Genomic DNA, 11,609 nt, shown 5'->3' with positions numbered 1-11,609 from the left:
GAGCGAGTGTTCGTACCGTTTATATTTAGAAACCCGTTCTTTGTTATGCCCTGACACGGGATGGAGTTTAGCTAAGATACTCCAAAGAAAGCACTTATCGTCTTTGTTTTGAATGTTTATTAAACACTTTTTAGCGGAAAGTTTTTTTGGTAATTTAATGTACGTTCCACCTATAAGAGGTTTATACGAACAAATGTTCAATTGAATATAAATTAAGTTTTTGATTTTCCACCCTGACCCCTGATTTTCAAAAGCTTCCATTGAGTTTAAAATTTTTACTATACATCTCGTTAATTGACCGTGGATTGCATCCATCATCATAGTAGTTTGGGTTAAACTGCGGAAATATGGTTCACACTCTACTTCATCAGTCGAGTTCGCTAATTGTCTATAAAATTTGACTTTAGCAACTAAATACCACTTAATTCCCTTTTTCTCCTTTAAATGTTTTTTTTAGATAGTTAATTATTTCCCCTCTGTACTCGTTTATCAGAGATGTAAAGTCGAGCGCGTCATTACCGTCAAAACGCGCCAAGAAAGCAGCACCCCCTAAAACGTTCATTGTTTCTATTCGAGGGTCGGTGTTCAGCTGTGTATTCGAGTTTTGTTGGGAGGTACTAGGAATAGGGGAAGAGGGTGGGAAGACGTTTCTGTTACAGGTGCATCCGCTGTTACCGACTGTGAAGTTCTCGATGTAAATGGTACCGAGGGTGTTGCAGGGGTAAATAAATTTGAGACTTCGGGGTGTTTTTTCATGTGCCTTGTAAAAAGATAGTGCCGTTTAAAAGTTTCCCCGCAAATTTGGCAAACTAAAGACGTCTTTTGATGAGTTTCTCGCTCATGCCGTAGACGGTTACAGTTTTTGGTGAAAGGTTTCCCGCAAATGGTGCAGGCGAATTTCTCCATTTTATTTTTTCCTCCAGTGTTTTGAATACAGGCTTACCTATATCCATCCATTATAATATCACGTGGTTCATTTCTATTTTCCCGGTTAGGGCGATTGTGGAAACAGAGGGACTAATGAAAATGTGAGACATACCTTAGGTTGGATGCTGTGGGATTCCCGGATGGTTTGCAGGATATAAATAATTAAGGGGAGCTGAATTCGATTATATAGGAAAAAACTGATTAATCAATCAACGTCAACTACATCAAAATACTTGATTCACATGTGCAATAGACAAAGTATTGGATTATATCTCCACCCCGTATTAGTATATACACCCAAACTCCCCCTTTCATTAAACGTCTGACGTAATTATTACCCTGAAAATAAACGATCGGGAAAAACAAAAAAATAATAATAATAATAATAAAACAGATCCACAAAAATGGCTCGTTCGTGTAACACCTGACAAAATTAGGTTGTGTGAGTATAGAAGAATTAGGATACTATAGAAGATAAAAATTAAGTAAAACGGGATTTGAAGGGGCCATGTTTACACGCAAAACATATTTGTTTACTTCATATAACTATGTTAAGGGAAACAACGCGACAAAATTTGGAGGATTGATGTTTAGACGCGGAAACATATTTGATTCTTTCATATAGCACCTGGCAAATTATATTAGGTTACTGTAGAGGGAACAGAATTAAATGAAGCAGTGAAATACAATTCGAGAGGGGGGGGTTACTAGCAAAACATGTTTGGTTCCATCCTATAGCTGGTGATAACGTGTTACTATAGAAGATGGGAATTAAGAAAAAGAACAAAACAGAAATTCAACGTTCGTTCTTTCAATTAGCACCTGTTAATTTTGTTATAAATATGACATAAATAATACAATAAAGACATCGAAAGTTGGGGAACTTCGAATACACCCATCAAAACATAACATCCTTAGTATAATTTTTATTTAATTCAATCCTTAATAGTTACTTAGAGCCTCAATGTTCGTGAAACACATGTGGGGATAAATAATATATAATATTATACAAGCCGTGGATATTTTGTATATAAATACGGAACTTTGGGTAATAAAATCATAAGCGCAAAATGACTAGTACGGAGACGAAAGCCATTTTAATCTACTCGTGGTTCGGGGCTAAGCGTCCCGAGTAAAATTTCACCTACCAGGAAATGGTTAACACCATACAAGTCATGCACAACATGTTTTTCAATGAAATGGTATGCGCGGAGGAAAGAGGTGTAGTGGAGGTGCATCTCCCATACTTCCCGAATGTAAGAAAACTGAGGGAAAAATTCTGCAATTGCGGCGGGGTGATGGAGGTGAGTAATATAAGAAACTTTTATTTATAAATAAAGAGAATGAAAATTGAATAAATATGGGTGTGTCGGGGTGTGTGTGGGTGTGTTTGTGAGTTAATCCCGGGTACACGAAAAACAAGCGTGGATAGAAAGCGATTAAGGCAAGATACGCTACCACGTTGGATCTTGTAATATGAAAGAATTGCGAGAGGAAATACATTAGCGCTATGGTATGAGTTAACAGCACTTTTACGCCTTCGGATGGACATAAAACAAGTTTGTCTGAACCTATAGTTAAGAAAAGATCGTCTTAAGGCTCTTCAAAGTATTGGGAAAGAAACAAGATCGGCATCGTCAAAGTATTCACCCGGTTAAATTGCGGCAATCCTTAAGTTAAGGGTTCGTTTGACGGACGGCCGTATCGAAACGGATTAAAATATTTTCTCCTTACTCCGGTTTTTGGGGTTGGCGAAGGAAGATGGGGAATACGGGCAAGGTAGCTAGAATGAGAGATTCATTTTATAGCGGAAAAGGCACTATGTGTAAAGGCTGGGTCGCTGCTATTTATTTAAAGTTGTCGTTGAAAATATCTCCTGACCCTTCAATGTGTATTTGTTATAGGTTTTTATCTACGTTGTGAAAGACACACTGGCTCTACTATTATGATCTGTGAGTGTGTATGTATGTGGATTGTCTGTGGAGGCTGGATAGGAGAAAAGACCTTTTTATCTAGATGTGGTAAGAACTTAATGTACACCAAACGTTGGGCCATCTCGAATATTAAGTTAGCGAGATAGAAAACATGAATACTGTACTACGCACGAAACTATTACGCCCTTCTCACCTCACATGACTTGTTTTGACTTCTTTGAAACAAGTATCACATTTTTAAGTAGTGTTACATTTTAAAAATAGGAACGTTACAACATAACATATATTGAAACAATATCAGACTTTTTTATCACATTTTAAATATAAAACTAGGAAAGAGTGTTTTTAACTTTGGTATAACATCACATTTAAATTTATCACAATCAAACCCTTGTACTACAATGGCATTTTAAAAAATATCCTTGAAATTTTTAAGATTTTCCTAGATAAAGATTTGTTATTTAGATTCTTCTTTTTCTCATTACGATCAGAAGCATCAAACTCATAGTTGCTCAAAAGGGGCCGAAGAAACTTTTCTAGTAAAAGTTGTGAAAGTTTTGAACTGCCACATTTAGAATCTTTGTACTCTATGTTCATTTTGGTTTCTCTTTTTACTCTTCGTTCCAGTAGTTTCAATACATGAGGGTACTACGCATTATATAGCCATCCTGTCTATACTTACGAGCACTAGAAAATAATATTACTGTTTTACTCAAGCTATTAAGTATAACCAAGCACGAATAACTTAAAAAATTAATGTGCTCCTAATTTAGAGAGGCCGATTTAGAGTTAGTGTTGCAATATTTGGGAAAAGTATCAGGGTAAAAACAAATCTAATTACCAATATGACAGAAAGGCTCCAATTTACTTATTTTGTTAAGAACCACCACAAATATATAAACAAGTTGGAAAAATCAAAATTTACCTCTCCGAGTCAAGAGGTCTACTACTACAAACTTATTTACCTAGATATGGAATTATTTCTCTTTTTGAAGTAATAATTTACTAATTGTTGAAGTAGTATTCCAAGCATTGCGAATATACAAAAAAAGCAGACGACATTTTACATCATATAAGGATAAATCTTGGACACATGGAAATCAGTCAATGGGGAAAAGAACAGGAAATGAAGTGTATAAATTTTGGAGAGATATAACCTTTATTTGTTTGTAAAGGCCCAATTGTCTACGCTTCACCTGTTTATCCGATATACTTATAGCTACATTCACAACTGGTTTGCAGAGTAAACACTATCGTCTCGTCTCACCTCAACAATGTTCTTAGTTTGCCAACATGCGTGTTAAGGTTAAATAACACCAAAGCTGATTTGTGGCTAGACGCACTGAGAGTCTTGCGCACCACAAAAAGAATGAAAACTCCGTAGGTAATACCCGTTCACCATTAGCCCTTTCACTACTCTAATTGCCACCACGATCTTTTCTTCTATTATAATGTCTACACCTGATTATTTAAACGTGTATTTAACTTTCGGCTCACTCTGAACCGTTAATGTCTCTTCAATACTGACACGAAAATCAACACCCATAGTTTACTACACCTTATTTTCTCTTTTGTTCCCTAGGCTTATTACGGATAATACTTGATTTAACCGACAGTGTAAGCCTTAATGTTCCTCTTGATTTAACTAAAGCAAGGATTATTTTATATACAGATGTAGTATAGCTTAAGTAATACATAAACAGCCATTTCAAATAATAATATTAAAAAATGTCCTTGGAATATCAAAATGAAACAGAGCTTTCAAGTTACAAAACTACTAAAGGCATCGAAATTAAAAAAATATTTCTAAATATTAATTTCGCATTATGAGAGAACGAAATATTAAGATTTTGTAGGATTTCCTTCCAAAAAACACAAGGCGAAATGCTAACGCGGTGCACTAGTGTAACAACCGACGGACACACACAGACAGACTAAAACATAGACTGCTTTTTAACTCTTTCCGTTTTAATTTTGAGTTGAGAAACAAGATTATCTTAAATAATTTAATAAATATAATTAATATTAAATATTTTCTTCGTTAGTTGTTCGCCTTATTGAGCGTTACATCGTGTTGATAAAGAACAATTAAACATTCTTGAGAGACTTGACTAATATTGGTGTTTGAAATGAAGCATACGCCGGTTGCTTCGCCTTACTCAAATAGGTATGGTCAGTAGCCCTATCCTAGAACTCTTTCTCAAGCTTTTGGAAAGTCAGATTTTTCAGTACCAAAAATGTTACTGAAGTGAACAAACTGACCAATGCAATAAGTTTGAACTATTGCCGATCGATTGCACCCATTTTCAGGTTGCTAGGACGCGTACTTTTCCTGTAAAATGGGTTTTAAACAAGATGGCCCAAGGGCTGGGCCTTAATAGTAATTTTACACGGCTCACGTGACCCCCGTATAGTTGATCTCCAATAAATCGTACAACTAAAAACATTTCTGAAACACAATCGTGTATCCCCTTAATTTCTAATAACGTCACATTTCAAATAATATTAATGAAATTAAATTGTGCACCCCACTTAAGTATAATTTTTAAAAACCATACGAATCAAATAATGTATCTAAAACAAAATCCTGGATATCATAAACCAGAAATCACTATGACCGTAAACTGTCCCCTCTATTTTACGAAACCTAACCTAACCTAACCATCCAGCACATTGAGTTCTAATATATGTATTTCTAGAGTTTTTGTTGAATTTCTTCCTCGCGTACTCGGATTCGTCGAATTTCATTACTTTATCATTAGGCGTTAGCGACATCTGTCGCCTTACGTGGGAAGCTTAATAGAATTTCCAACGATTTGGCGGGAAAGCGCCCCGCAAAATCGCTGCAGCTTGAGTTTGAAAATTAGGCTTAGGAAGAAGTAAAGCGCGAAATATGAAATCTAGGTAATTGAAAAACAGTAAGTGGAGCCTAATAAATAAAATTTGATATTTAATAAATGGAATATTGATCAATTTCTTATTAAATGCGTGTTTTTACTTGGGAATTATATGTTATTAGTTATTAAAGTAACACATAATGTGAAAATGTATTAAATTTTAAAATGGGTCGAAAATGCTCAGTAGAAAAGTGTGTCAACACTTATGGAAATAAAAATATTTTGTGACATAGAAAATTAATAAATATTTAGATAGTTCAACCGTTTTTGAACTGTACGATTAAGATTCCCTACAAACAATTCGGAATTACCACATATACTATCGGTTAATGTAGTTCCTTCTCTGTTTTTACTCGAATCGAGCAATTTACTTTCATTATCATATAGTGGTTTCTAAACATTTCCTATCTATATTAAGAAATTATAGCAGACGCCATAGTAACAAATATATGTTTTTCAAGTGAAATAGATGGCGCCACCACCTAATGATAAAGTTATCCGTCCGTCCCTTAGTTTCAAAAACGATGGTCGCGCGAGCGCGAAAACCCGATATCCAAATAGAACTCTAGAAGAATATATGTTCTGAACTCAACGAGTACAATGGATCGTTAATGCTACCCCGTTGTACAGAAACAAGGATGGTTAAGCATAGAGCGGTAATAAGATGTCATAAAAGATAAAGTAAAAGATGATTAAGAATAAAGTGGCGTAGATTAAGTAAAAGATACGTCGTATAACGAGATAGTATATTATAGAAATAAAGAACTAATTCCAGTTCAACATATAGGCGCCGATTCCCTTTAAATCGGTTGGTAGTACGGTAAAGTTGGTTATATTGAAATTCTCTTTTGGGATATGTCGATTTCGGGCCAAAATATCTCCACGTGTTCACGTCGCATTTATTAAGGCCCTGTTTCTGACGGTTGTAAGACTTGTAATGGTTCTTGCTATTCTAATTCAGATTAGTTCCTCGTCTTCCTAAACCTTTTGAGCGAGTTGCGCGAGTGTGTAAGCATCCAGTCCATTGTCCAACCGTTCTACGTTAGTCCTTGTTTCTTTAATCCTTCGAGATTTAGGGCTTTCGAGAAAATCGAAGTTTCTTAACACTAAGCCTTGGTCTAAAGTTAATCTCTCATTTTAGGGTAGTGGAATGGGATGGGATTTCCAGCGTTTAAATCTAACGCTGATAATGAAATATATCGGGCAAAAGTAAAACACAATTCGTAATGCTTAACCTTACTAGCACAATTAAATGCAATGCTTAACCTTACTTGCACGATTAAATGCAATGCTTAAACTTACTAGCACGATTAAATGCAATGCTTAAACTTACTAGCACGATTAAATGCAATGCTTAAACTTACTAGCACGATTAAATGCAATGCTTAAACTTACTAGCACGATTAAATGCAATGCTTAAACTTACTAGCACGATTAAATGCAATGCTTAAACTTACTAGCACGATTAAATGCAATGCTTAAACTTACTAGCACGATTAAATGCAATGCTTAAACTTACCCCGGCGCGTCGGACGAGCTTCCATCCACTTCCCGCGGAGAGAAACGACGTCATTCGGACGAATAGGATCTCCCGCCCGCCAAACGCTCGTCACCACCACCACCACCACCACCACCACCACTACCGTCGTCGGAAGACGAATGGGAGGAAGTTCAAGCGCTGGACGGGGTAGTTTTCGCCGTGCGCGTGACGCCGAGGGAGACGGAAACCGACCCGGTAGAAATAATCAAAGCGCACGAGAATTCTATTTCTAGATATATTAACGATAGACTTCGATTAAACCGCGGTGTTAAATGGTATCTAGTCGTACACGCGCGATTCATCCGCAAACTGGCCGATACGGATTTGGTCGCGGAAACTTTTCCTTACTTTCGCGGATTTAATTGCACCTCCTTAGGGTGCCGAAGTAATTCCGCGTCAAATCATCGAAAGTCTCCAAAAAATTGAACAATCCCTGTCGGAATTCGAACATGCCGGTAGCGGGTGGGCCCTAGATAAAATCATGCATTTACAACTAAATATTATCGCGTACGTCCCGCTCCGCGGTGGATCGTATATCGAACTACCTAAATGGATCGCCGATAAAAAGGCCGTTGTAAATATTAAAAATTTGGACGATAAGTGTTTCTTGTATAGTATTTTAGCTAAATTACATCCCGTTGATATTCACCCCGAGCGCGTAAATAACTATACAAATTACGTCGACGAACTAAATTTAGACTCTATATCGTTTCCTTTCAAATTCGACTCTTACAAACTATCGAAATTCGAACGAGCGAACCAATTGACGGTAAACGTCTTCGCGTTGGAAAAAAATATTTTTCCGCTGTACGTCAGCGAAAACCGAGTCGCGAAAGACCGGCAAATCGATTTATTATTAGTTTCTCGGGGCAAGAACCAACATTATTGTCTGATTAAAAGCTTAAGCCGCCTATTGAGCGACGTTAAGAGACACCACAACACCGCCTATTATTGTCGCTACTGTTTGCATCGTTTTTCCGGCGTCAACGCTCAAAACAATTACGCCGAGCACGTGAAAGAATGTAACATCCACGACCCTCAACGTATTACCATGCCCATCAAGCAGCTTATCTGCAAATTCAGAAATTTCGGGTGGTGTATGGGAGTCCCTTACGTCATCTACGCGGACTTCGAGTCGAATTTGTCGAAAATTATCACCTGTCTTCCCGACTCGTCGCTTTCGTCGACCACCGCTTTAGCTTCGCACGTTTCTTGCGGGTTTAGTTACGTGGTGGTCGGTCCCGACGGTAAGTTCGAAAGCGTTTTTTTCCTAATTTATTCGCGTCAAAAAATTTCATATTTTTTTAGGTACCGCTAGTAAACCGACGACCTATCGGGGTATAGACGCGGCGACGGTATTTTTAGATAAATTAGGGCTCGAATCGGACCTTATCTTAGAAAAAATCAAACAGAATCGACAAATGGATTTATCACCCGCGGAGAAAGAATCGTATCGCGAGGCTAGCGTTTGTTACATTTGCTCTGAACCGTTTTCGAAAGATGACTGGAAAGTTCGGGATCACGACCATTACTCGTGTAATTTTTAACTAAAACCCCCGAGTTTCATACCCGTATTTTTCCATAATTATAGTCGTTACGACGCTCATCTTTTATTGCAACAAAATGGCAAAATCAAAGATAAAAAATCTAATGCATCCCGAGTAATAGCGAAACGTACATTTCCTTTTCTTTGGGTCATTTACGTTTCGTCGACAGTTTTCGATTCTTGTCGGCTTCTCTCGAAACGCTCGTTCAAAATTTAGCCAAAGACGGTCCGAACATGTTCCCAATTCTAAATTCCGTCTATACCCCGGACAAAGTCGAGCTGTTACTTCGCAAAGGCGTTTACCCGAACGATTATATGGACAACCAAGAGAAATTCGACCAAACGTATCTTCCGGCCAAGGAAGATTTCTATAGTATTCTCACCGACTCGGGTATATCCGACGCCGATTACCACCGCGCGTCTAATCTGGGAAGTTTCGGGATTAGAAATATGGGGGAATATCACGACCTCTACGTCACCGCCGACACTTTGCAGTTGGCCGACGTATTCGAATCGTTCCGAGCCATCTGTATGAACTATTACAAATTGGACAGCGCCCATTCTTACACCAGTCCAGGTTTCGTGTGGGAAAGCGCTCTCTACATGACGGATGTCGAGTTGGATTTGTTGTTGGATCCGGATATGCATCTCCTGATCGAAAAAGGGATTCGCGGTGGCGTTTCTACCATCAGTCGCCGTTTAGCTACCGCTAACAACAAATACGTCCCCAAAACGCACGATCCGGAAAAACCAACGACGTTTCTATCTTATTTGGATTGTAACAACTTATACGCCACCGTCATGATGGATCCAATGCCGATGAAAAATTTCAAATGGGAAAATTCTCTTCCTATCGAAAACGTCCTCAACCACCCGGACGACGACCGACTGGGATTCATCGTAGAGGTTGATTTGGAATACCCCGCGGAATTACACCGGGATCATAACGATCTACCTTTAGTTACGCGAAAACGTACCATCTTAAAGTCGGAGCTGCCTTATTATTGCAAAGAACAACTGGATCATTGGGGCATTCCGCGTAAAGACTATCTGCCTAAATTGGTTTCCGATCTCCGTCCGAAAACCAAATACGTAGTGCATTACCGTAATCTAAAGTACTACGTTGAAAAAGGAATGAAAGTCGCCCGTGTCCATCGAATTTTATACTTCGAGCAAGGAATTTGGCTCGCCGATTATATCGCTTTCAACACCGAAAAAAGGAAAATGGCCGCCAACGACTTTGAGAAAGATTTCTACAAACTGATGAATAACGCCGTCTTCGGTCGATATATATATTTGTTTTTTTTCGGTAAAATTAATATTATTTTATCGTTATAGGTAAAACGATGCAAAATTTAAGGAACAGGATCAGATTCGAGTTGGTTCAAATTCCGAAAATAGCAGCGAGAAGAGCCAATTCGCCGGCTTTCGAAAAATTTACCATTTTTCACAACAATTTGGTGGGGATTCATTTAACGAAGAAAAATATCACTTTGAATCGACCCATCTACACCGGATTTACCATCTTGGACCTCTCGAAACTGCTAATGTTTCGATTTCATTACGACGTCATCCGAGCTCGGTACGGCGACAAAGCGAAACTTTTGTTCACCGATACTGGTACGTTACCGCGTATTTTATTCGTAAAACTCGAAATCGTTTACAAAGAAAAAAATGGGGTAAATATTACAGATAGTCTCGCGTATTCCATCGAAACCGAAGACTTGTACGAGGACATGGGTCAAGAAGCCGACCATTACGATTTTTCCGGGTACCCAACCGACCATCCTCTTTTTAGCAACGTCAATAAAAAGGTACTCGGGAAATTCAAGGACGAGCTGAACGGAAAGCCCGTTAAAGAACTCTATGGCTTACGATCGAAAATGTATTCCATCTTGTCGGCGGACGGTGAGAAAAAGACCGCTAAGGGAATTTGCAAACGGGTGGTCAAAAAGACCGTTTTACACGAAGACTATAAGAACTGTCTGGTAAATCGTCGAGTTACCGTAGCGGAGATGAAACGGATCGTCAGTAAAAAAACGATCTATACACGGTTCAACAAAACAAGCTGTGTTTTAACCCGTACGACGATAAACGTTTCATCCTGGATGACGGTGTCTCGACGTTAGCTTACGGTCACTTGGATCCTCCCCGAGACCCGGTATCCGACTCGATCTCCGACGAAGACAACGACGACTCGGTCCCCGACGGAGACCTTTCAACCCGCCCTAATGACGACGTTATTCGTTAGAATACGTGTATAGCCGCGTATAGTTTCCGTCTCGCGTTTAATAATGTATGTATAATCGCTACAAAAATAATAAAAAAAACGATTTGTTAAGTTAAAAATTTTATTGAAAACTTCTCCATAAATTCGGGAATCATAAGGTCGTTAATATTCGTATCGTTGGAAAATTTACTAACGATATCGTACAAATTTATCCCTCGACATCTATTTAAAGTAAAATATACGCAATAACCCCCGCACGTTTTGCCGGTGTTGTTTTGCAGTTGCTTCGAATTGAAAGTCACGGTTAAACTATTTTTCTCGACAAAATTGATAAATTGAAAGAAATCCGGCGGGTAGCCGAAACTGTCGAAGAATTCGCAATTCTTCTTTCTCAAGAAATATATCACTGTCCAATGCTCGCCCGGAGTATTCGCTTATCCCGTATTTACCACGTACAATGATGGAAAAGAAGAGACGCGACGAGGTAATTTATCGGCCGCGAAGACGCCTCGAAAGAAATTTTTGGCCGCGGAAT

The 11,609-nt window shown here is 38.4% G+C and overlaps 1 protein-coding gene across 1 annotated transcript; it reads left to right on the top strand.

The window, feature by feature from the left end:
• Window positions 1–2,126: 2,126 nt before the first annotated feature.
• On the top strand, window positions 2,127–11,095 carry LOC149665063 (uncharacterized). The gene is made up of 8 exons (XM_089842054.1): window positions 2,127–2,231; window positions 7,344–7,625; window positions 7,675–8,545; window positions 8,607–8,834; window positions 9,062–10,126; window positions 10,183–10,464; window positions 10,537–10,871; window positions 10,913–11,095. Exons 1-8 carry the CDS (start codon window positions 2,127–2,129, stop codon window positions 11,093–11,095), a joined length of 3,351 nt encoding a protein of 1,116 aa, XP_089698180.1.
• The last annotated feature ends 514 nt before the right edge of the window (window positions 11,096–11,609 follow it).

Source organism: Phalangium opilio, unplaced genomic scaffold, assembly GCF_054372755.1.
Source record: "Phalangium opilio isolate 3A_F unplaced genomic scaffold, DU_Popi_V2 ptg000061l_1, whole genome shotgun sequence".
Taxonomy (NCBI): Eukaryota; Metazoa; Arthropoda; class Arachnida; order Opiliones; family Phalangiidae; genus Phalangium; species Phalangium opilio.
The sequence above is the reverse complement of the archived record's forward strand: the minus strand, read 5'-3'. Positions and strand labels throughout refer to the sequence as shown.

Excerpts from the sequence above, each read along its gene's own strand:
- LOC149665063 (XM_089842054.1), top strand. The coding sequence starts at position 2,127 with ATGGTATGCGCGGAGGAAAGAGGTGTAGTGGAGGTGCATCTCCCATAC. Across the intron at positions 2,232-7,343 it reads ATTGCGGCGGGGTGATGGAG|GATCTCCCGCCCGCCAAACG; the intron begins GTGAGTAATATA and ends TCGGACGAATAG. Across the intron at positions 10,872-10,912 it reads TAGCGGAGATGAAACGGATC|CTGTGTTTTAACCCGTACGA; the intron begins GTCAGTAAAAAA and ends CAACAAAACAAG.